At 39.9% G+C, this 22700-nt stretch overlaps 9 protein-coding genes across 10 annotated transcripts; 5 read left to right on the top strand and 4 right to left on the bottom strand.

The window, feature by feature from the left end:
* Positions 1 to 129: 129 nt before the first annotated feature.
* On the top strand, positions 130 to 1859 carry LOC130501972 (uncharacterized; the record flags this gene model as incomplete). Its single annotated transcript, XM_056996786.1, is given in 9 exon segments — positions 130 to 180; positions 254 to 343; positions 414 to 452; positions 528 to 755; positions 838 to 923; positions 997 to 1045; positions 1135 to 1215; positions 1302 to 1395; positions 1476 to 1859. Coding segments are annotated over 9 exon segments (879 nt in total), but the record flags the coding sequence as incomplete, so codon positions are not given.
* A 357-nt stretch (positions 1860 to 2216) lies between these two features.
* Positions 2217 to 3418, bottom strand: LOC108859858 (fasciclin-like arabinogalactan protein 14). The gene has a single exon (XM_018633764.2). The coding sequence runs from the start codon at positions 3390 to 3392 to the stop codon at positions 2586 to 2588; it is 807 nt and encodes a 268-aa protein (XP_018489266.2). The 5' UTR covers positions 3393 to 3418; the 3' UTR covers positions 2217 to 2585.
* Positions 3419 to 4249: 831 nt separating this feature from the next.
* LOC130501975 (uncharacterized) lies at positions 4250 to 5147 on the top strand. Its single transcript, XM_056996791.1, has one exon. It carries the CDS (start codon positions 4320 to 4322, stop codon positions 5028 to 5030), a length of 711 nt encoding a protein of 236 aa, XP_056852771.1. The 5' UTR covers positions 4250 to 4319; the 3' UTR covers positions 5031 to 5147.
* Positions 5048 to 8639, bottom strand: LOC108836950 (protein gar2). 2 transcript variants are annotated; one of them, XM_056996788.1, is made up of 10 exons: positions 8500 to 8639; positions 8261 to 8391; positions 7939 to 8039; positions 7519 to 7852; positions 6384 to 7172; positions 6157 to 6211; positions 5968 to 6029; positions 5763 to 5869; positions 5564 to 5651; positions 5048 to 5441 (listed from the first exon to the last, which is right to left on the bottom strand). In XM_056996788.1, the coding sequence occupies exons 2-10, from the start codon at positions 8381 to 8383 to the stop codon at positions 5175 to 5177; spliced, it is 1926 nt and encodes a 641-aa protein (XP_056852768.1). In that variant the 5' UTR covers positions 8384 to 8391; positions 8500 to 8639; the 3' UTR covers positions 5048 to 5174. The 2 variants fall into 2 exon arrangements, with proteins under 2 accessions (XP_056852768.1, XP_056852770.1); XM_056996790.1 differs by having other exon boundaries at positions 6435 to 7172; positions 8261 to 8599.
* Positions 8640 to 9654: 1015 nt separating this feature from the next.
* On the bottom strand, positions 9655 to 10593 carry LOC130501976 (zinc finger A20 and AN1 domain-containing stress-associated protein 5-like). The gene has a single exon (XM_056996792.1). It carries the CDS (start codon positions 10449 to 10451, stop codon positions 9969 to 9971), a length of 483 nt encoding a protein of 160 aa, XP_056852772.1. The 5' UTR covers positions 10452 to 10593; the 3' UTR covers positions 9655 to 9968.
* A 3741-nt stretch (positions 10594 to 14334) lies between these two features.
* LOC108861833 (DNA damage-repair/toleration protein DRT100) lies at positions 14335 to 15735 on the top strand. Its single transcript, XM_018635801.2, has one exon. The coding sequence runs from the start codon at positions 14372 to 14374 to the stop codon at positions 15488 to 15490; it is 1119 nt and encodes a 372-aa protein (XP_018491303.1). The 5' UTR covers positions 14335 to 14371; the 3' UTR covers positions 15491 to 15735.
* Positions 15736 to 15858: 123 nt separating this feature from the next.
* Positions 15859 to 17722, bottom strand: LOC108861834 (nudix hydrolase 16, mitochondrial). The gene is made up of 4 exons (XM_018635802.2): positions 17320 to 17722; positions 16595 to 16691; positions 16434 to 16517; positions 15859 to 16352 (listed from the first exon to the last, which is right to left on the bottom strand). Exons 1-4 carry the CDS (start codon positions 17388 to 17390, stop codon positions 16080 to 16082), a joined length of 525 nt encoding a protein of 174 aa, XP_018491304.1. The 5' UTR covers positions 17391 to 17722; the 3' UTR covers positions 15859 to 16079.
* Positions 17723 to 18392: 670 nt separating this feature from the next.
* Positions 18393 to 19101, top strand: LOC108859714 (dolichyl-diphosphooligosaccharide--protein glycosyltransferase subunit 4A-like). The gene is made up of 2 exons (XM_018633620.2): positions 18393 to 18502; positions 18871 to 19101. The coding sequence occupies exon 2, from the start codon at positions 18871 to 18873 to the stop codon at positions 18982 to 18984; it is 114 nt and encodes a 37-aa protein (XP_018489122.1). The 5' UTR covers positions 18393 to 18502; the 3' UTR covers positions 18985 to 19101.
* A 1023-nt stretch (positions 19102 to 20124) lies between these two features.
* LOC108805214 (heat shock 70 kDa protein 4) lies at positions 20125 to 22614 on the top strand. The gene is made up of 2 exons (XM_018577196.2): positions 20125 to 20440; positions 20771 to 22614. Exons 1-2 carry the CDS (start codon positions 20227 to 20229, stop codon positions 22513 to 22515), a joined length of 1959 nt encoding a protein of 652 aa, XP_018432698.1. The 5' UTR covers positions 20125 to 20226; the 3' UTR covers positions 22516 to 22614.
* Positions 22615 to 22700: the final 86 nt, after the last annotated feature.

Genomic DNA, 22700 nt, shown 5'->3' with positions numbered 1-22700 from the left:
AGCTTATACGGCATACTGCTTCTACAGCATTCTGCTACTGCTTCTTCATCTGTTGTACCAATCGAGGCCTAAATATAATGGAACCCATTGTTGATTCTCAATGGTCTTCTATTACAGGTCAAAATTGCTATGGTTGGAAAGTACACTGGCCTTACTGATTCTTACCTCTCCGTGTTGAAGGTAAGTAAAAATCTCTCTAATCTGATCAAACCATTGACCCCAACCTTTAGTTCATGCCCTCATTTGTCTGCAGGCCCTTTTGCATGCTTCTGTGGCATGTCACAAGAAGCTTGTTGTAGAGTGGGTTGCAGCCAGTGACCTTGAAGAGATTACAGCACAGGAAGTGAGTCTTGTCTTCTTTGCTCTCATTTTGTATTGAATCTCATGAGCCTTTGTACGGCTTACCATTGCAGGCGCCAGATGTCCATAAAGCTGCATGGGATCTTTTGAAGGTAAGACAATTTTAACAAAGTCTGCCACACCAATTCAGCAAGCATGAATGACTCAGAGCATTGTTCTTGTTGCAGGGTGCTGATGGGATTCTAGTACCAGGAGGTTTTGGTGACAGAGGAGTGCAAGGAAAGATACTAGCTACAAAGTACGCACGTGAAAATCAAGTCCCTTTCCTTGGCATATGTCTAGGAATGCAGCTGGCTGTTGTTGAATTTGCCCGTTCCGTTCTTGGCTTTGAGGATGTAAACAGCACAGAGTTTGAACCAGAAACTTCAAGCCCTTGCGTCATATTTATGCCAGAAGTACTAGACCGTATCATCTTTTCATTTGACTGATTACATGGTTTCAGTTTCTCAAGTGTCTTCTTCATTCTATTTTTTTAAGGGATCCACGACTCATATGGGAGGCACAATGCGCTTAGGGTCAAGGAGGACTCACTTTCAGGTTCCTGATTGCAAGTCTGCCAAGTTGTAAGTAACACATTTAAGATATAGTAGCACATGATATAGCTCTTAGGACTCACTTCTTATGATTATTTTTTAGGTACGGTAATGCAAAGTTTGTTGATGAGAGACACCGTCACAGATATGAGGTAATATCTTTTTGCTGCATTTCTTCTATTCTGCATATTTTGAGCTCTCTCCTGAGTTTTGAAAGTGGAATGTTTCTTTTTAATGCCAGGTGAATCCAGATATGATATCAGAAATTGAGAATGCTGGGCTCTCATTTGTTGGCAAGGATGAGACTGGGCGTCGTATGGAGGTAATATACTCTTAAGAACCTCCTGTTTAATGTGGAAGTGAGCTTGGAACAGTAATTGAATGCTTTCATGTTGTTGTTATGTGTAGATAGTGGAACTACAAAGCCATCCATACTTTGTGGGTGTTCAGTTCCACCCTGAGTTTAAGTCAAGACCTGGAAAACCTTCTGCATTGTTTGTTGGTAATTTCTTGGTTATATTAGCATTTAGACAAGAACATGTGGTGATGGTGTTTACTAAGAAACACTTATGATACAAACAGGTCTTATAGCAGCAGCGTCTGGGTGTTTAGAAGCAATTCTGCAAGCAAGTGGCAAAGTGAACAAAGTTTCTACGAACACAAGAGTGGCTAATGGACCAGCAATGGGGAGTGTTTACCAGAACAGCAATGTGTATAGCAATGGAAACGGGTTGCATCACTGATTCAAGAAAATAGCAAATTTTACTGCATTTTTGTAGCTCTCTTGTCTTTTTTTTTCTTCCCTTAATCAAAACCAATTTGCATGTATAGAGCCTGAGTTTGTTTCCTTGTCTTGTTGTTATGTTTTGGGGATAGACATGATCCATGGATGTGAAATATGCTTCATGTTCTTGGTTTATTTTGCCTTTTCTAGTTAAAAGTAATAAACATCTATATTCTAGTGTGCTTTTTTTGTGTACTAAATAACATGCAATGTTTAGAAATAGCTAGATGATGTTAGATGGTCTATAGAAAATTAACCCCTCTATTTCAGAAAAAAAAAGAATAAGGTTTAAAATTTTCATACATATTTAAAAAATAATAATAAATTTTGATTATTAGTGTATTTTTCTAATTAATTATTTTGTAACTTTTAACTAATAAATCTTCAGTAAAAATGTACAATTCTATTTTTGAATTTGAAAACTTAGCACTAAATAATACATTTAAAAGTACAAAAAATTGAAACAATTATTTAAACATGAGTTTGAAATGGAGTGAATACTATTTATGCCGGCAGTTAGATCGATCGATTTTTTTAAGTTGGGTCGATTTTTTCTATAAACGGGACCGATTTTTAGAACATTGATTAACATTGTAATGCAACCAAACAACAATGCACCATTTAGTCAGAAAAGCCTAAGCACCGATTATTATGTTTCACAACTTAATAAAGATCATTTCCAAGCTTCCAAATAAATAAAGAGTTTATGAGTTTTACAACTTTCTCGATCCTTATTGCATTCACATTATTTCTTCTTGTGATCCAAGTTTGCTCTTCTTTAGTGTTTTGGGTGAAAAACTTGAACTCTTTTCCCTGCCAATCTTCTTTTATTTTCTTGGTCTCAAAAAAGCTCACTTGATCTTTTTCATTCTTTCACGCTGTTATCAACTCTTAACACCACCATCTCACTAGACCGTCATGAACAACCAGAAGGATGAAATCACGACCGCAAACGCCAAGTCAAGCTGAGAAGAATTAATAACCGAAGCTGAACTTGTTGAGTTGTCTTTGCTAGAAGACGCCGTAGGAGCAGTATCAGCAGCCTTAGCAGCAGCAGGAGCATGAGCCTTAGCCTTAGCAGAGGATGATGGTGGGGATGGTGGCTCGTCATACTCATAATCATCATCGTTAGGAGCTTGTGCAGGAAGTGGTGAAGATGAAGTATAAATAAAATCAGAATTATTAGGATCCATTATAGGTATAGAAGTGCTAATATGAAGCACCGAGATGTTAAACGGCTCTGACGCAACCGAGTCTAGAAGCTGAGCGTCGAGGAGAGAACCATAAACCGCAGATCCAAACATGACGTCGCCGTTATTGTTAACGGTTACGTTTATGAACCCTTGTTTGCCTTTGGCTTGACCGCTTGATTGGAAGAGAGTGGTGAGTAACGCTGTTTTCTTGCTCAGGCTCTTGAGTTTCTTGATGTCGTAGTAGTCTAGGACGACGTGGAGGCTGAAGGCTCTCTTGTTTTCTTCGACCGATTGGCTGGAGAAGAAGGACATTGCGTCGTTGGAGAGGGCGAGGACGGTTATGGTTTGACGGGAGTTGATGGTGGAAGCGAGCTGGGTCTGGGAGAGCATTTTGTTGAAATCGGAGAAGTTTTTGTTTTGGCTTAAGATGGTTGTGATGTTGAATGAGTTTGATGGAGTGTAGAGGAAGGCAGAGGCGAATAAAAAGAAGAAGAGTGTTAGTGAAGAAGAAGAAGAAGACATTGTGTTGATTGATGATAGATAGATGTGGTTGCTTTGTTATGGATGTATGGTGTGAGGTTTATATAGAGTTTGAGATCTTTGAGTTTGATTTGGTGTCTTTATTACGCGTGAGGACGAGAGTGTGTTTCTCCAAAGTTTGAGGATACTTTGTGTCGTGTCTTTTTTGGATCGAGAGCACTTGTCGGGACCCGAGTATAGTGGTGATATTTTAAGTGTTTGACGTTATTTCAACTGATCTTACGTAAGCCACTAGAATCTATTAGTATGGATGTGGTGATCATAATCTTTTTGTTTTTTGATCAACTGGTGATCATAATCCTTTTATACCCGAATATTATCTGAACATATCTAATAGTAATATCCATATACATCTCGAAATATTCAAAAAAAAAAATCAGACTACATATTTAGATTTTTAGATTTTTTTTTCTAGAAATTTTTAGATACTCGTAATTTTTACAGTTTAGTTTAGACGGATTTTTTGGTATGAAAACAAAAATATTTTATGACATAAGACTCATTATCGAAAGAAATAAAGAGCAATATCTTCTTATTTAGATTATATAATTATGTTTTATTTTAATCACTAATTTTGAGAGATTTTCCTACTTTTCCCATAATCTTTTCTATAGTTTCTTTCTTCTCTTTCTCATTTTTTTCATTGTCATGCAAATCCTATGAAAATACTTCTACTAATGATGGCTTAGTTGAAGAAGTATTTACTGGTATAAGTATCGGATGAATTTGATATTTTGAGCTGGATAAGTCGAGGGCTATGGATTGGGTCATATTGAGAGAGTGAGCCCATTAAAATGGAAAAATGGTTGGTCTTTCTCATCATAGAGTCAACTAATACCAAACCCGTTCGTTAATAAACCCTAAGTTACGTATAGCTTCTTCTCTCCATCGAATCCAGCAACGACGACGATGATGATGATCTCTCGTCGATTAGCTTCCAAATTCCTTAAACCCTTGTCTTCCTCATCCCTCAACTCCTCCCGCCACCATCTCCATTCTTCCATAAGAAACCATCTGATCCACGGATCAGAAACTCAGGATCTCAGCCTCCTAAGATCCTTCTCTGCTTACCTCACCAATCCCAACACCAGCAATCTCCGATCTCAGACATGGCCAACGAGGTACCTCTCAACGACACCAAGCGGAGACGTCAATCCGAAACCAGAGGAGGAGGAGCCGAAGATGAAGCACCAGGAGATCGAAGGACCAACGGTGGAACGCGACGTGTCGGCGCTAGGTAACGAGACCAGACAAGTGTTCGAAGGGATGATGAAGAACATGTACAGTCTAAGTGGAGCCATGGGTCTTCTCGGTTTAACTCAATTGGTCGTCGGAGGCGCGGTTCTGTACTCGACTCGTTCGAATCCGATGCACGAGATGACGATTCAGAGCTGCATAGCGTTTGCATTCCCGTTCGCGATGGCGTTGATGCTGAGACGATCGCTGAAGCCCATGTATTTCTTCAAGAAGATGGAGGAAGCGGGGAGGTTGCAGATTCTGACTTTGACTCTTCAGGTTGCGAAGAATCTCAATGTCTTGTTCGTTAGAGCTCGTGTTGTGTCCGTCTTGTGCGTTGTCGGCTTGTCTTGCGGAAACTTGTACCTCTTGTTGTCTCCATGAAAATGGAACAATAGGACTACTTCAAATACATTTTTTCTCGTCTTTTTTTTAATATCATCCATACAAAAAGAACCATGTCATTAATAAAAAGTAATACGAAATGAGAAAATCCGATAAGCCAGATTCTTGCTTCTGTTTTGTCAATCAAACTGTTGAATGTCCGTGTGATTGGGATTCTGTTCGGACGTACGTCATGCTACGAGTGCTTGGAGCGGCTACCATGTTGTTTCCAGTCTCAGCTGAATCGCGTTTCCATTGCATACTTCTGGCTCCTCCAGCTCTAACAATAGGACGACCTCTAAATGCACCACCAGGGATACCTCTTCGGTATGGTGAGGCTCTTGCGTACCTTCCTGCTCTAGCCCATGACGCAGCCTCCTGTTGTTGTTGCCCATTGCTTCCTTTCGCAATCTACACCCATCAGAAATACAACCAACTCATCCAACTAACACTCTTAACAGTTCTTAGAGACTACCAACCAAAAAGCTTCCTTTAATCAGTGTTGAACATGAGTTTTCAAATATTTTTTTTACCTTGAGAATCCGAGACATGAACGAGGTACCGTCAAGAGACAATGCATTATCTGCAGCTTCTTTTCGCGTGAACTCAATATATGCTGATCTGCAAAACGCAAACAACTTTGGTCATTATTAAGGTGTCTCTGATAACTGAATTTTGCATAACCACATGTGAAGACAATCTACTATATGGCCGTGAATACAGACAACTTACCCACTTGGTTGCCCTGTCGCCGGATCTGTAACTATGACAGCTTTAAGCACTTCACCACACTTGTTAAAATGCCTTGAAAGGCTATCCTTGGTGGCACCAAAGTGAACCTGTTTTACGACCAAACCACATACAAATCAATTAACCAAATGAATTTTTTTTTGCTGAACTCCCAGCTCAGGAGTAAATAGACAGTAACAATCATTACATTGGCAACAAAGATTGTTCGAGAACTAGCATCTTCCAAAGGGCGGGTAGTGGATAATGTCCCTGCAAATGCCAGTATATCATGTTTAGACCAACTCATGCAGAAAAAAATGTATCCATAAGGGGGACCAAAGACTTGTCAAGGACGAATGAAATTCTAATTAAAACCTGATATAACTTAACAACTCACCTGGAACAGATTTCTTCGTCGCTGTGTCTTCTCTCGCATTGGCAGCAGGCCTTACCTGTGGTCAAAGAACAAACGGCCAGATTGTATGAGGCGTCCAGTGTTACTCGTAAGAACGAAATAAATCATTGCAACATAGGCAGGAGGGGTGAAACATTAACAAAAAAAAATTCAGGGTATTTAATGATGAAATAGCTGGTAAGAATACGCATTTTAAACATGAAACTTACATTTCCACTCCCTATTGTAGATGATTCTGTTAAAGCTTCACTAGAAACTACTCTGCCTCTGTCCATATATCTTTGCAGACCCACATCTGGCACTTTCATCTGCTCCTCTAACTTCACTGTTTTCCCTGCATTGCCAGAGAAACCTGCAGCTTTCTGCTTGGTTGCAACTTCAGTAAGGTGATTTGGATAACTCGTCCCTTTAACTCTTCTGGGGTCATCGACTAAACGATCCTGCAGACTTCTCGGATTGTTAATTCTATTCCCAACAAAAGAATTTGGGTGAGACACATTAGCATTTGAACCGAGTCTGCTTCGATCAGATGAAAAGTTTGGCTGCGAGCGAGTGTCAAAAGCGGCCATGTTCTCCAAATAGACTCCATTGTTGTCATGACGCTGCTTGTATTGATGCTGTACCGGTTCCTGATCTTCGCTAAAACCCCTACGTTCTTCATTCTTAGGGGAAACTTCACCGAGTACCATATCTTTGTCCAAAGCCTCAGAAAAACCAGCGGAATGACTAATTCTGTCAAAGACACTTCTCCCAGATTTTGCGTTTTTGGAATCTTCAGCTGCTTCAGCAACAGCTTTGGTAACAGTAGCCATGGGATTCACAACCCTCGCAGAAGATCGAATTTTCTGAGCTGGGTTGGGGTCAGATGAGTCTTGAGTCGATGCGGAAACAACTGAGCGGAGACGTTTTAGCGAGGGTTCAGCCGGCTTTGAAATAGCCAGAGCATCTCGCACAGCAAACTGAAGCAGCCGGCTAGAAACAACAGGTTTATCCTCCCTCTGTCATGGAAGTCAAAGAAATGATCATCAGAGAACCATAACCACTACCCGTACGTTAAATTCACACCAGGCAATGCATAAAAAGAGTGGGAAAAGGCCAGTCAATCACACAAAGTTAAGAGTAATAACTGAGGACGTCTCACACATGTTAATCCCATCCCATATATATGCAGAACGTAAAAGTACCCTCTGACCCAAAATTTAACTATAAGAACGTCTTCATAATACGATATAATATCCCCATCCAGTGAACTAATTCAACACATTTTCCAATTCCAATCTATCTACTCCAGATATCGCGTGGCGATTGCTACAAAGCAGAATATTTATAAAAAAAAAAACAGACCTGTTCACTCCGTGAGCTGTCAGTTTTACTCCTTTTTCTACGGGACTGAGACTCCGGAGACGGAGACCTTTTACCATGCCTTCCTCTGTGATCTCTCTTCTCGTAGTTACGAATTTTGTGAACCTCAGAACTCAGAAGAGGAGGAACATCAGGTCCATTAGTTAGCTGGCTTCTCCATCCTTTGCCGCGGCGAGTACCAGACCTTCCTTTCTCAGCTTCAGAATCCATTTCCACTAGTGATTTAACCTCATCCTGATGGCTTATAGTAGTTTGCTGGTCAACATGGGAACTACTAAAGTATTCTTCCATACTTTCACCCAGATGATCCCACAACCTGCACATAACTTCCTAGTGAGTTTTAAATCAATAAAGAGACGGACGAATGTCTCTTCAACAAGGGCAAGAAACATTTTAATATACCAGGCTACAAAAGAATCACTATCATCTGCAAGAAATATCTTCAATTCGTTCATTGCTTCCTCTTTCCTTCTCCCGTTCTTAAGCAAGACTATCACATACTCCTGCAAACAACATAAACTTCAAAGTCTATTTACGTTCTAAGAGACTTCCTAGCATCACAGTAGCGTACACAACAAACTTAGCAACCCTAGTAGCTAAAAGCATGTAGCTTGAAACAAGAGTAAAAATCAATCACACACCCAATGAGACTTGTTAACATCACACCCTAGCTAACAAGGAACACCAATAAACACCACCAATCGAATTACTTAACGAATCGTACCACTAGAATGTCATCAGTGTAATCTCCCATGTACTCTTTCAATTTAACCTTCACTCTCTCTTTCAACTTCGCGACTCCTTCCTCACTGAAATCACCATTGAATGTCCGATCGGCGTTTTCCATCTCCGCCTCTTCGCAATGACAGAAGATGAAAAAAAAAAACAAGGAATCAATCAATATATACACTTTTCACGCCGTCGAAACCCTAATTCAATTCGAAAACGGAGAGATTCTACAACCTCCGGCTCCTCTGTTGGTGGGGTTCTTAGGGTTTTGGTTCTCTTTGTGTCGGGTGGGGAAATCGAAAGACCACCCGCTCGATTTCTGATTACAGATGGAACGGAACCAATATTATTAGAGATATTAATTAATACATCAGAAACAACAAAAAGAATGATTATGCTAACAAAAAAACATACGGAATTAACGAGTTTTCATCATTGAGTTGGGCCAAACTGTACTGTTTAACCGACTTGGACAAAAGTTTCCTAGAAAGATTTGGCCCATGAATCAGTCTAGTGTTAATTTCAATGTTTTAGAATTTGGTTTATACGCTTGAACTTCAAATAACCAAAACTATTTTCTTAAAATGACTTATGTGATTTAAATCAGTCCAAACCATTTTAATTCAGTCAAACTTAATATAAATCGATTTTCAAAATAAAAATCTAATTCATCTAAACTGGTTTAAATACGTTTAATCAAGCAATACAAAGCCATAGATTTGTCCAGCCTTTCACCATGTTTTTCTCTGTGATCTCTCTTCTCGTAGTTATATATTTTGTGAACCCTCAAATATATCAATATTCATTACCGCATGTCTCACTTAGGTTTGAATAATTCGACTAATCGTTAATTCTCTATAAAATGATTAGTTGCTGCCTATCGATTTCTTTAACATTGACTAATGTAATACCAAAGATATATGGCATATGGCGTGAAACATTTTTTTCCTACTCTCTTCTCATTCCGAGTTGATGTGTGACATTTAAACTACTCGTGTGTAGTCGCATTATTTCCTGGAAAAGTGACTGAGGCCGCAGAAAGCAGACTTTTCTAGTAGGGCTGTGGTCTATATGTGTAATAGTCCTTTTATTCATTTCACTATACATCTTGTGAAGTTACATGAAGATTATGAAGTTGTTAACGAATATTCCACGTAAGTGCTTGTTGGGTTACGTAGACATTGTGAAGTTACAAGATGTTCCAAAAAAAAAATTAGGATAATATATTTTAAAATGATGGAACTTAAAAAAATAATGAATACGAGTAGTACACGTTATTGGCCGTCTCTTTTATACGCCAACCGAAACTTGTCGAGAGAAAACTGGATGGTGAGTTGTGACGCACAAACAATGACTTGAATAATAGTGACAAGAGAGACGCGTTGCCTAAGTTACCAAACCACCCTTCATTTTCTAACGAATCTACATACACATGCCACTCTCGACAACTTTGTCTTGATGATCGAGAAAAGATCACATCCGAAGCAAAGACGACAACAACAACAACAATAATAATCATTCACTAAATAAAAATAAATTAAAAATAAATTGAGGTTCAGATTTAATCAAGCAGGAGATGATTCTCTCTCATCTTCGTTTTTTTAAACACCGATGTCTCTCCTCCGTTCTCCGATCTTGATCGGAGCTTCGTTGAACCACCACCACCACCACGACTGAAGAAGATTCCTTCTCCGATCTGAACATCAACTCAATTTCACCATCTTCGCCGCCTTGACCACCGGATTCTCCCTGGCGATCGCCTCGCGACCGGCGGTTTTGTAGTCGTAGCTGCAATCGTGGCGATCCGAGTACCGGTGCTCGGAGCAGAACATGTCGCCGCATCGGCACCTGAACCCGGTCAAACCGACCTTCTTCCGACAGCCGGAGCATCGGTTAATCGTCTGCTGGTGATCTCTCTTGACCGGATCGATCTCGATCTCCCTGGGACGGATCACGGCTCTGGCCGGCGTTGACCGGAGAGTGACGGATCTGGCTGATCTCTTCGAGATCGGATTGGAATCTACACCGGCGACGGAGGCGTTGAAGCATTTCTGACACATGTTGTTGGTTGTTGGACTCGCGGTGACGCCGCAGTTGTTGGAGCAGAGCGACGGGGCTGTCGTCGTCGTCGTCAGGGTTTCGAGGACCTTGAACTCCGTCTCTTCCTTCTCCGCTCTCTGCGCCATCTTTATTTTGATTATTTTTCTCCGGCCGAGCTTACGAAATGGTATTGAGAGAGAGGAGATGAATAGAATATATGGGCCTCATAGAGACGCGATTCCAACTCTTATCATCTCTCTCTTCTCCACCACCCCTTCCCTCACTTTCCGTCTTTACGTCTAAATTACGTAGATACCCTCACTGCTTTCGCGGAATTACAGATGATTTGTATTTCATTGTGATTCTAGAATGCCCTTGTGACAACCATACAGCGAGGCAATATGCGTTCTCTTTTTTTTTTTCCTCTGAAGATTTTTAATTAGTAGGGACAGATCCCAAACCAAACTATATTACAAAAGGTCCAAATCGACCAGTCCAAATAAAATCAAAAGAAACAAATTGGGTTTTCAACCCAAACCAACTAGATCCTAAGTCTACACCCACAACTCTAGGATTACCGACCTTAATTTCTGCAGCACACGGAGCTTCAACGGCGCTGCTCAAACTCCAACACGCCTTCGTGCTACCTTCGTTGCAAGGGATCTTTCACCGGCGAACATCAGTCGATCCCATCGCGATCTCGTCCAGATCTCATGCCGACAGATTCAACACACATCAAACAAAATCTACGCAGTCACTTGAATAACCGGCTACAATTGACCCAACACCACTGACATTTACGAGTCGATTCAGGTGAGAGGTCAAGAGACATAAGAGCTTTAAAGCTTGATTATCCGATCACACAGCCAGGCAATATGTGTTCTCTATCATTTCTCCTTTTTTTCCTGATTTTCTTAGTATAAGTTACTTTTATGATTTTTATAATTGAGATATGAAGGTATATGGGCCAAGTTGTTTATTTTTTGATAACTTGGGCCAAGTTGTTAAAGATCATGTTTCCTCTTTAAAAAAACAGAATGTAATGTGTATATATACACAAAACCCATATAAGTTATCAATTTTCACTGGAGATAAATAAAACACTACTCCCTCCGTTTCAGATTAAGTGTCATTCTAGGGAAAATTTTTCGTTTCAAAATAAGTGTCGTTTTATAATTTTAATGCAAAATTTATTAATAAGATTCTTTCGTTTATTTTTCTATTGGTTGAAATATGGTTACGTGTATAGGTAATTGTGTTTTTATCTTGAAAATATATAAAATCACATGTTTTATTAATATGTGTGCATAAGTTTAGAATGACAAATAAAATGAAACGGATGGAGTACTAAATATTGGAAACAAAGTATGTTATGTATATCCGCTGTTAAGGACAAGTTACAATTTTTATGTTAGAAAGTATAAAACTATTCGAATATAAATATAATAAATTCTGCAGGTTAATGCCGGCACTGGAAAACTAAAAGTCTAAGATTCGACGTGCAACAATGCCAATTTGCATATATTAAGGTTATATGTAAATATTGGATCTTTAAAGGGATGTTAATTTTTTTTTAGGGTATGAGGAATATCAAATATGATCCATTTGGGTGCTGAAGAGTATCTATTTTTAGATGAAAGTGTAAAGCTTTGAGGGAATTGTTATCGTACCAGCAACTATATTACGAATGTTAGCACCATGTTGGAGACGATCTTCTGTGAAGGGAGAAAACATTAAATAGAGGAGATATTAGTGGAAGGTGAGATGGCCTTCTTTGGTGTAAAGATTCTGGTAACCATGTTGCTGTAGACTTTCCAATGTCTGTTATATATTCAAGCTAACAATCTTCCTGTAGATCATAGTCAGCTTAATTCTGGAGGCATCACTTGTTGCGTAGATTTCTACTACTGGGTGCATCGTGTACCATATTTGCTTAAGTTGTGTGTTTACAATGTATCAACTTAAACCTAAACTAATATGTAAATGATATGTTAGAGACAGATATTGTTGTTACTTCGTCTTTTATGCCAAAGACAAAATAGCATTGCTTTTCAAGGCGTGAGAATTCAAATGATCTTGTCATTCATAAATTAAATAACTCTTGAAGTATAATTGAAAACAGTTTCGGTTAAAACTTTATTCCGAGCAACATTTCTAAAATTTAAACAATAATAGTATAAAGTGTAAAAGACATTGAGAAAATAACAAAAAGAAAAGATCATACAAATCTAAATGAAAATGAAAACTAAGAAAAAGGTTATGATCTATCTTTACACACTTGCATTCCACTGAATTCGAGTCCAGATAGTGATTCGCGGGAGACACTACATATACTTTATGTACTAGGATTTTTCAAAAACACTTATATGAAAATATGTTAAAGTTATGTGTATTTCAAGTTAGACTCGACTATACCTTATATTATATGAAATGATGAAAAAAATAAAGTTATGTGTAAAAGCTTTACAAATGTTTAGTGCCGTGTGTCGATCAGAATTATTTTGGAATCGAGCAAGGATATAATAAAAATGAATATACCCATACATATAAAATAAGAAGAAGACAACTCCATGAGAATGGATCTTGACCCTTGCCATGTGGTGGGCGTTGAATCATGTCCTAACCAATACAACGGATATTACGAGATCTACTGATATGGGTCTTAAATGCTGGAAAAGCTCGGATAATTTTGATTATAAATATTACTAGTATTATGTCATCAAGGCTATATGTGAAATAGTTATAAAACTACAAGTAAAATACTAACATCAAAGCTAATTCGAACGAATGCAACCAAGTTTGATAGTATTATGGTCTGAGATATTATTAAAAAAAAAATCAAACAAGAAAAGATAAGAGATTGGACAGAGGAGGAGATGCTTATTAAATGCTTCTTCCGGAGGACCCCATGAGTCACATGTAAAAGTATTTATGGAGGACCAACCATATTTGGTTTATTAATTGTTGTCTCTAATTATTGGTAAATTATCATTCATAAATAGTCATATAATGCTTTATTGATGTGAAGTTTTGGAGTTATACTAACTGAGAATTCAACATGATTGCTCTGTTAAATGACAAACGACCTTGTGAGATATAAATGAAGATGTTACATGGAAACTCAATGCATGTTCTTAGCTGTATCTACTAGTTTTTTTTTTTTGTCATCTGCCCATCTATATAGATCAATTGGTGGTCAGTCGAACGACCCTCTGTAGAGTATCTCCGTCTGATTGGGTCTGATCTATATGGGAGAAGATATGACCTCTGCTCATTGCTTCCTTAGCTAGCGTATCAGCTCGAATGTTCCGGTTTCGAGGAATATGAGTAAGTCTCACATCCATGAAATCCTCTTGGAGCCTCCGGAAGATCTCTATCTCTGTCGAGAAAGTAGGCCACTCCATCGGATTAGTGGTCATGTCCACCAGGTCCGAGCAGTCCGTCTCAATATGTATCAAGGTGATCTTTCTATCTCTCGGACATAAAGTTGCCCAAATTAGTTCCTCCATTTCTGTATGTAATGCTGATAGGCTTCTGATGCAAGCCCGCAGTCTAAAAATCTCTGAACCCGTATGGTCTTTTAGACTCCACCCTAATCCACTTACCATGTAAAAATATCAAAATCTCTGGGTGTTTGTAATGTTAACCACATATGACATAACTAAACTAAATGAATTTATTTTCGATTTATATCCTTAAAATACAATTAAAGATTCAATCTTAATATATTAACTTAAATATAATGAAACTGAAGAATTACAAATCAATGTCAACTTATTTTCACGAGATCTATTTTTTTGTCGACTTCACGAGATCAATATTGGGAGTATTAAAAAAAGTAAAAACTGACATACACACATGATCCTCCTCTTTACGGGTAATAATAAACGAATAGCATAAAAATACATTCGTAAAGATAACATATAGAACGATAGTAGTAAGTAGTACCATGCCGCACATGCCCATGATACCCATGCACATGCAATGTCTCTCTTTTCTTGACTCAGCGTTTCTATATATAATCCATCCACACCGCTCTCTTCACTACTAAACATTTATTTCAAAAATGACAAAGCTGTTGCCATCGCCGTTTAGCTCATTACTCGCCGTCGTTTTCATCTCCCTAATCTCCATCGTCCACTGTTGCTCCCCTTCCGACCAGACCGCTCTCAATGCTTTCAAGTCGTCCTTGAGCGAACCAAACCTCGGAATCTTCAACACCTGGTCCGAAAACACTGACTGCTGCAAGGCATGGTACGGTATCAGCTGCAATCCGGATTCGGGTCGGGTCACGGATATTTCTCTCCGCGGCGAATCTGAAGATGCGATTTTCCAAAAGGCTGGCCGGTCCGGTTACATGACCGGTTCGATAGACCCGGCGGTTTGCGATTTGACCGCACTCAGTTCCCTCGTGCTCGCCGACTGGAAAGGAATCTCCGGCGAGATTCCGCCGTGCATAACCTCCTTAGCTTCTCTCCGTGTCATCGACCTCGCCGGAAACAGGATCACCGGAGAGATTCCGGCGGAAATCGGGAAACTCACCAAACTCGCCGTTCTGAACCTCGCGGAGAATCGGATGTCCGGCGAGATACCTCCGTCGCTGACGTCACTCGCCGAGCTGAAGCATCTCGAGCTGACGGAAAACGGAATCTCCGGCGTGATTCCGGCGGATTTCGGATCGTTGAAGATGTTGAGCAGGGCGTTGCTGGGACGTAACGAACTCACCGGGTCGATTCCCGGGTCAATCTCGGGTATGAAACGGTTAGCTGATCTGGATCTATCCAGGAACCATATCGAGGGTCCGATACCTGAGTGGATGGGTAAAATGAATGTACTCTCTGTTTTGAATCTCGATAGCAACTCGTTAACCGGTCCGATCCCCGGTTCGATCCTTAGCAGTTCCGGTTTTGGAGTTTTGAATTTGAGTCGAAATGCGTTGGAAGGAACCATACCGGATGTTTTCGGATCCACAACCTATTTCATGGCGCTTGATTTGTCACACAATAATCTATCGGGTCGGATCCCGGATTCGCTCTCTTCAGCTAAGTTTGTGGGCCATCTAGATATCAGCCATAACAGGCTTTGTGGGCCTATTCCAATGGGCTCTCCTTTTGATCACCTTGAGGCGTCGTCGTTTAGTGACAACCAGTGTTTGTGCGGTGGCCCTTTGATGAAGACATGTTAAAGTAATAAATAAGGAAGTCTCGTGTCGCTCTTGTTCGTCTTATCCAGTTTGTTTATATTCTTCGCTTGCTTTCCTTTTCTTGAGATTATAAGCTCTATACAGCTAATCTGTTCTGCTAGCAACGAATGGCTACACCGATCCAAATCTGTTCCTGGTGTATGGGTATGGTAGAGCATGTATAATGTATCATGTATAAGCAATGTTATAGATCTTAAATGTTTTAGAAATATATGTCTTTTGAAATATATTACAGCATTGGCATGATGAAGCTATCAGAATCCTTAAACTTAAATCTTCAACTGAAGTTATGTTGTTTATATATGAATCATTAAAAACAGCTAATAGTAGCACTAAAAAGGAGTTCACAATCAACCAACAGCAAACAACTTTTTTCATTATGAATGATACTAAACACAATTGTTATGAGCTGTCTTTCTTTTCTTATTAAAATTGATGAAGAGAAACTTTGAAACTCCTATGTTTCGCAGTCACAAGCTTCTCCATGCATATAAACTAAGAAAAAAGAAGTAAAAACAAAATCGAAAGGGAATGAAACCAACTTCAGAGTTTTTATGAACACTTAAAAACTTCAATCTCCATCTGCTATCTCCTCTCCTTTCCCCATATTCTCCTTATGCCATTTACAGAACCCTTCAACCAACGCATCCTTCATCCAAGCGTGCCTGCAACTCTCTACAGCTTCTTCGATCGTCAGCCATGTCCTTGTTCTAGTCTTCTGTTCCGGCCACGTCTCCAGCTCTTCCTTCACATACAAGGCGTACATTGCCGCTTTACATAAACCTTCTGGGCTAAACTCATCTTGGTGTGTTTTGCTTTTGAACTCATAATTTCCCAAGAAGTCCTGCAAAAAGTAACCTTTCTACACATTCAGTACCACCAGGCTCTGCTAAAACAGTAACTAAGGGCTCAAAAGTGTCTTTACCATTAAAATCCCACGGACTCCTGCTTCTTCCACTGCTTCCCTTACTGCAGCTTCCCTGACTGTCTCATCATTCTCCCACCCTCCCTACATGAATCAATCTATGGTTAACTTCAATTCAATATGAAAATAAAAGGAAGAAGGAATGGTTTTGCTTTTTATACTTTGGGAAACAAAAGTCCAGGTCCACTAGATGAGCTGATCATCAACACTTGAACCACTTTCCCAGATTCAGAATTTAGATACCTAAACGGAATACACCTACAAACGTGTGACATTGAACTTGTTAAGCAAGTTACTTCATGTCCAGAAAAAAAAAAGAGACAAATAGCATGCAACTAAGACCAGATACAAGACCAAAACAAAGGCTAACGCATGTCAAAACTACAACAATCTGCTTGTTAAAATCAATGCATGAATCCTCTCGATAGAGATTCAGACGAGGATATTACAGACTGAACTCCAAAGAGACAAAACATACGACCCCAACAAAGGCTAATACAGCTCTTCTTCATGCCTGCTTGTTGAAATTAATGCATGAATCCTCTCAAATAGAGATTCAGACCAAAGAGACAAAACATACGACCCCAACAAAGGCGAACACATCTCTCCTTATATTGTCTGCTTTGTTATAATCAATGCATGAATACTCTTAAATCGAGATTCAGACAAGACTAAGCACACCAAAGCATGAACTCCATAAGATCATAACAATGCCCTAACACATCTCTCCTTCCTATATTATCTATCTGCTTGTTAGAATCAATGCACGATCCTCTAAAATCAAGATTCAGACAAACAGACCAAAGCATGAACTCCAAAAAGACACAACATACGCACATATGTAATGAAAGGAACCAAAGATTGATTTTTAAAAAGAGAACAGTACCCGGCTACGAGACGCGAGCCATCAGCGTACCGTTGCTGAAGCCGACCCGTACGCGCGACCAAATCACACATCACCACCACCGAGATCACAAGAAAATAGCTAGAGGAAATTCGAATTGTTGGCCATCAAGATGAGAGAATAATCTTTCACAAATGCGACTCTTCTACCTCCACCATTGCTGTCTCCTAAGATTCCAACGGTTCAGAAGAGATCTCCTCATTTGATCTAATCCGACGGCTAAGGTTAGATCTAGGGTTTGGAATAGTCTCGCCCGCTAATAGATTTGTATCATAAATAAAAAAAGCAGAGAACACAGATTTGTTTTGGTCAACAATGGTAGATTTGATTACGAAAGAGCACAGAAAACAATGAAGTGATGATTTTTCTTTTAGTCGGGGCCACTCTGTGGGGGAGGAAGAAGCAAACCGAGAGCGCGAAGAACGGATCGGCACCGTCATCTGGTCACGTGGGTTATTGGACCCATTAGCCCATTTCGTAATGGGCCCACTGCTATAGTGGATTAGGATATTTAGGAGCTCTGCTTTTGTATAGTTAGGAACTTAAGATTCAGGAACAAAACTAGTTAGGTGATTGTGTTCTGTGGAGAAGTAGAGATAGATTATTGGCCTTTTGGTGTCTGAATGTTTGCCTTTATAATAGTTTTGTAAAAGAAGTGTGAACCTAACCATTGTTTTCTTTTTTGTCATTTTTAAAAATAATTCTTTTGTTGTTTTTGACTGCCATTATCTAAGAGATAGTATATAAACTAACCATGTTTATGATTTGTCTGTACAAAAAGCCTGAACCTTCAACTTCAAGCTAAGAGATCACTAAACATCCAACAGAGGCAGAGAAATCATGCGTTCCATCCAACAGACGTTGTGCAGCTTCCGCAATTTATAAATTAAGTTTACAAGCCTGGCCCATTTTAGTTATTACAACTATATAAACCAGATGTCACATAATAAAAATGGGCCAGGCTAATCTTGTGAAAAGTAAGTCACGACGTTGTGCAAAAAAAGTAACTAAAACGGGCCAGGCGTATCTCGTGAAAAGTAAATAAAGAACCCCTCATCAGACATCATCGAGAGAGACCCTGAGATCCCATTACTTTGTTCTGTATAATTCGCTTCTGGTCCCTGGAGATCTGATCCTTTCCCATCGATTCCGTCCTTACGAAACGGTAAATCTTGCTCAATTTTTTTTTAATATCTACGCGTCCTTTTCTTCAGAGATCTGATTCCAACACCTGTGTCTGGTTTGTTATCTGCTCAGTCTGAGTTTGTATATGTGTGTTGATGTGTTGGTGGTCCTTTGAATCTGACTCTGTCGAATGAACTGCCAATTTCTTCTTTTGGGTTGTAGATATGCTTTGAGTCTCAAATTCTTCTCCAATGTGATCCCATTCGTTAGACTCTGAGTCTAAAGATCCTGGGTTCGATACCCACTGAGATCATCTGTTTTGCTTGTTTTTTTTCTCTCAGCAACGATCAAATGGGGTTTGTTTGTCTTTTTTTATTGATGGAACAATGTTGTTTGTGTCTGGTGCAGATGATCGATGACCAAGACTTGGGGTTTATAGTCAACTCCCTTGGCATCTTCATCTTCGGGTTGGTAATTGCTTATCATTACGTAGCTGCTGATCCCAAGTTCGAATCCATTTGAGTGATGATGTACTTTTAGATGATGTAATGCGTCTTTTTTTTTTTAACTTCATAATAACTGTATTTTGCTAAGATGAATATGTTGTCAAGATGCTCGTAAGCCCGTTTCACATCTTCATTTCTTCGCTTTTATTTAGCAGAGCTAGAATCGTTGATCTTTTAAACCTTTAGGCCCGCCGAGTAAACGCAGCTAAGATGGTTTAGGTTAGTTGACGTTCACATGAAATAGCAATAGCATGCAAAAATCTATCTAACACAATCGACCTAAACGTCATATGGTTCTGATGCTGTGAGAGGTGACGAAAAAGCCAAGAAACAAGTTATTTTCTCTAATTAGGATTAACATTGGGATATACATAATATGGCGAACCAAATGAGCTTGTGATTAAAATCAATAAGCTAATCTTATTTCGTTCCGGCAACCTTAGAATATGTTATACAATGATCAATATACGTCAAGCTCTGATTTTAATGAAATGGTTGTTCAGAAAAGAAAATGCTCTACATGCTTCTTCTTCCTTGTAGTGAAACCTCTTATGATTTTCATGAAATGATTGTTTTAAAAAAGAAAAAAAAATCTGATTTTGTAATAATATATCTTGAAATTGATTTTTTTGTCATCCTTGAAATAGATAAATTGTTCTACTTTGGGGTCTCACATATATAAAAAGAAGTTTATTTACAACTTTAATGCCAATATTAATTGTATGACCATATCATCTTTATAATTAAAAATATAAGAGTTTGTTTATTCGAAAGTTATTTTTTAATTATATTTTGTGCTAGTCATGGACTTATAATGGTTTATTTGAAAATTTTGTGATAATTAAGTGTATTAAAAAAATTATTATGTAAAATACAAAATTACTGTGTGTAAAACGGTCAAAATGGAAAAAAAATCTCTTTTGATTGGGTAACCTAGCTAGCAACCAATAAAAAATGGTAGTTACACATTCTTACGTTTTTGACGTGCTTGAATAAGAGACCTCTGGAAGCAGCTAGAATCAAGACAGCAAAAAAAAAGGAAAGACTGGGATAAATAAGATCCAACGGCTGGAATCTCACCATCTGAACATTCTCGAACCTCTTTTCTTACCGACCCTTCACTCATATTTAAACACCTCTCCCCTTCCCTTGCTCAAATCACAAAAAAACTATCAAAGAAGAAAGAAGAAAGAAGAAAGAAGAAAGAAGAAAGTTCACACACATTCATTCACACAATCTCGATTTTGATAATCTAATAATGGCGGGTAAAGGCGAAGGTCCAGCAATCGGTATCGATCTCGGCACTACCTACTCATGCGTAGGCGTGTGGCAGCACGACCGCGTCGAGATCATCGCCAACGATCAAGGCAACCGCACAACTCCTTCCTACGTTGCCTTCACTGACAGCGAGCGTCTCATCGGAGATGCCGCTAAGAATCAAGTCGCTATGAACCCTACCAACACCGTCTTTGGTACGTTTTCAACTCTCTTTTCATCCCAAATCCTGAGATCCACTCTAGTTTTCGAATAATAGGTGTTCTAATAACCGGTCTAACCGTCATTAAGGCGGGAAATCGAGTGTTTTTTTTTAAATCACTTGTTTTTTTAGATTATTAGTGAATTTCTTTCTTTCTTATCGTTTAAATAAGTAAAGCAATTTTTTTTAATTATGGTTTATCGATTTCTTAATTAGCTAGAAATTTGTGATCAAAACTTTTTTTTTTAAATTACAGATTAGTGTGTTTTGAACAGTATCTATACGTTTATATCTGATATTAACTTGAAACAATTGTTATTTGCAGATGCTAAGCGTCTTATTGGTAGACGATTCAGCGACCCCTCAGTCCAAGCAGACATGAGACACTGGCCATTCAAAGTCCTCTCCGGACCAGCCGAGAAGCCGATGATCAGCGTCAACTACAAGGGAGAGGAGAAACAGTTCTCAGCCGAAGAGATCTCCTCAATGGTCCTCACAAAGATGCGCGAGATAGCCGAAGCCTACCTCGGCACCTCCATCAAGAACGCCGTCGTCACGGTCCCCGCCTACTTCAACGACTCTCAGCGCCAGGCTACAAAAGACGCAGGAGTCATCTCCGGCCTCAACGTCATGCGCATCATCAACGAGCCTACGGCAGCTGCTATAGCCTACGGTCTCGACAAGAAAGCGTCTAGCGTAGGGGAGAAGAACGTGCTGATATTCGACTTGGGAGGTGGGACTTTCGACGTGTCTCTTCTCACTATCGAGGAAGGGATCTTCGAGGTGAAGGCCACGGCGGGTGACACTCACCTCGGAGGGGAGGATTTTGATAATAGGATGGTTAATCACTTTGTTCAAGAGTTTAAGAGGAAGAACAAGAAGGACATCACTGGGAACCCGAGGGCTTTGAGGAGGCTGAGGACGGCTTGCGAGAGAGCCAAGAGGACTCTCTCTTCAACCGCGCAGACGACGATAGAGATTGACTCTTTATACGAAGGGATTGACTTCTACACGACGATAACGCGTGCGAGGTTTGAGGAGCTTAACATGGATCTTTTCAGGAAGTGTATGGAGCCTGTTGAGAAGTGTTTGAGAGACGCTAAGATGGATAAGAGCAGTGTCCATGATGTTGTGCTGGTGGGAGGGTCCACTAGGATACCTAAAGTGCAGCAGCTTTTGCAAGACTTCTTCAACGGGAAGGAGCTTTGCAAGAGCATTAACCCTGACGAGGCTGTCGCTTACGGAGCGGCGGTCCAGGCCGCGATATTGAGCGGGGAAGGGAACGAGAAGGTTCAAGATTTGTTGCTTCTTGACGTCACTCCTTTGTCGTTGGGTTTGGAGACTGCTGGTGGTGTGATGACGGTTCTGATCCCGAGGAACACGACGATTCCGACCAAGAAGGAGCAGATATTCTCTACTTATTCGGACAACCAGCCTGGAGTTTTGATCCAAGTGTACGAGGGAGAGAGAGCGAGGACTAAAGACAACAACCTCTTGGGGAAGTTTGAGCTCAGCGGCATCCCTCCAGCGCCGAGAGGTGTCCCTCAGATCACGGTGTGTTTCGACATAGACGCAAACGGTATCCTCAACGTCTCGGCTGAAGACAAGACCACAGGGCAGAAGAACAAGATCACGATCACTAATGATAAAGGAAGGCTCTCCAAGGAGGAGATTGAGAAGATGGTGCAGGAAGCGGAGAAGTATAAAGCCGAGGACGAGGAGCACAAGAAGAAGGTTGATGCTAAGAACGCTCTCGAGAATTACGCGTACAACATGAGGAACACGATCAAGGACGAGAAGATTGCGTCTAAGCTTGATGCGGGGGACAAGAAGAAGATTGAGGATGCGATTGATCAGGCTATTGAGTGGTTGGATGGGAATCAGTTGGCTGAGGCTGATGAGTTTGAGGATAAGATGAAGGAGCTCGAGTCTGTTTGTAACCCGATTATTGCGAGGATGTATCAAGGTGGTGCTGGTGGTGATATGGGTGGTGGTGCTGGAGGTATGGATGATGATGTTCCTGCTGGTGGTAGCGGTGGTGCTGGACCCAAGATTGAAGAAGTAGATTAAGTTTTTTTTTTTTGTTGTTTCTGAACGTTGTTCCTTGCTTGCTGCTTTGTTAAGCTTTCTATGTTACTTGATGCTTTTGTGATAAAATCTCTTCTATTATTCCCGTTGTTTCTGAGTTCAATCACCGGTAAAAGTGAGTTTCTTTCTACAGTGAAGGATAAACCACCAACACACAAACTCACTCC

This window comes from Raphanus sativus, unplaced genomic scaffold (assembly GCF_000801105.2).
Source record: "Raphanus sativus cultivar WK10039 unplaced genomic scaffold, ASM80110v3 Scaffold0359, whole genome shotgun sequence".
NCBI lineage: Eukaryota > Viridiplantae > Streptophyta > Magnoliopsida > Brassicales > Brassicaceae > Raphanus > Raphanus sativus.
The sequence above is the reverse complement of the archived record's forward strand: the minus strand, read 5'-3'. Positions and strand labels throughout refer to the sequence as shown.

Bases quoted from the DNA above. Each gene is read 5' to 3' on its own strand.
- LOC108859858 (XM_018633764.2), bottom strand. From the start codon at position 3,392: ATGTCTTCTTCTTCTTCTTCACTAACACTCTTCTTCTTTTTATTCGCC.
- LOC130501975 (XM_056996791.1), top strand. From the start codon at position 4,320: ATGATGATGATCTCTCGTCGATTAGCTTCCAAATTCCTTAAACCCTTG.
- LOC108836950 (XM_056996788.1), bottom strand. From the start codon at position 8,383: ATGGAAAACGCCGATCGGACATTCAATGGTGATTTCAGTGAGGAAGGA. The intron at 7,173-7,518 runs GTCTGTTTTTTT...CTTCCATGACAG, and splicing joins ACAGCTCACGGAGTGAACAG to AGGGAGGATAAACCTGTTGT. The intron at 6,212-6,383 runs GTAAGTTTCATG...CTTTGACCACAG, and splicing joins CTACAATAGGGAGTGGAAAT to GTAAGGCCTGCTGCCAATGC.
- LOC130501976 (XM_056996792.1), bottom strand. From the start codon at position 10,451: ATGGCGCAGAGAGCGGAGAAGGAAGAGACGGAGTTCAAGGTCCTCGAA.
- LOC108861833 (XM_018635801.2), top strand. From the start codon at position 14,372: ATGACAAAGCTGTTGCCATCGCCGTTTAGCTCATTACTCGCCGTCGTT.
- LOC108861834 (XM_018635802.2), bottom strand. From the start codon at position 17,390: ATGTGTGATTTGGTCGCGCGTACGGGTCGGCTTCAGCAACGGTACGCT. The intron at 16,692-17,319 runs GTACTGTTCTCT...ACACGTTTGTAG, and splicing joins GGCTCGCGTCTCGTAGCCGG to GTGTATTCCGTTTAGGTATC. The intron at 16,518-16,594 runs GTATAAAAAGCA...TGATTCATGTAG, and splicing joins CTGGACTTTTGTTTCCCAAA to GGAGGGTGGGAGAATGATGA.
- LOC108859714 (XM_018633620.2), top strand. From the start codon at position 18,871: ATGATCGATGACCAAGACTTGGGGTTTATAGTCAACTCCCTTGGCATC.
- LOC108805214 (XM_018577196.2), top strand. From the start codon at position 20,227: ATGGCGGGTAAAGGCGAAGGTCCAGCAATCGGTATCGATCTCGGCACT. The intron at 20,441-20,770 runs GTACGTTTTCAA...TGTTATTTGCAG, and splicing joins CCCTACCAACACCGTCTTTG to ATGCTAAGCGTCTTATTGGT.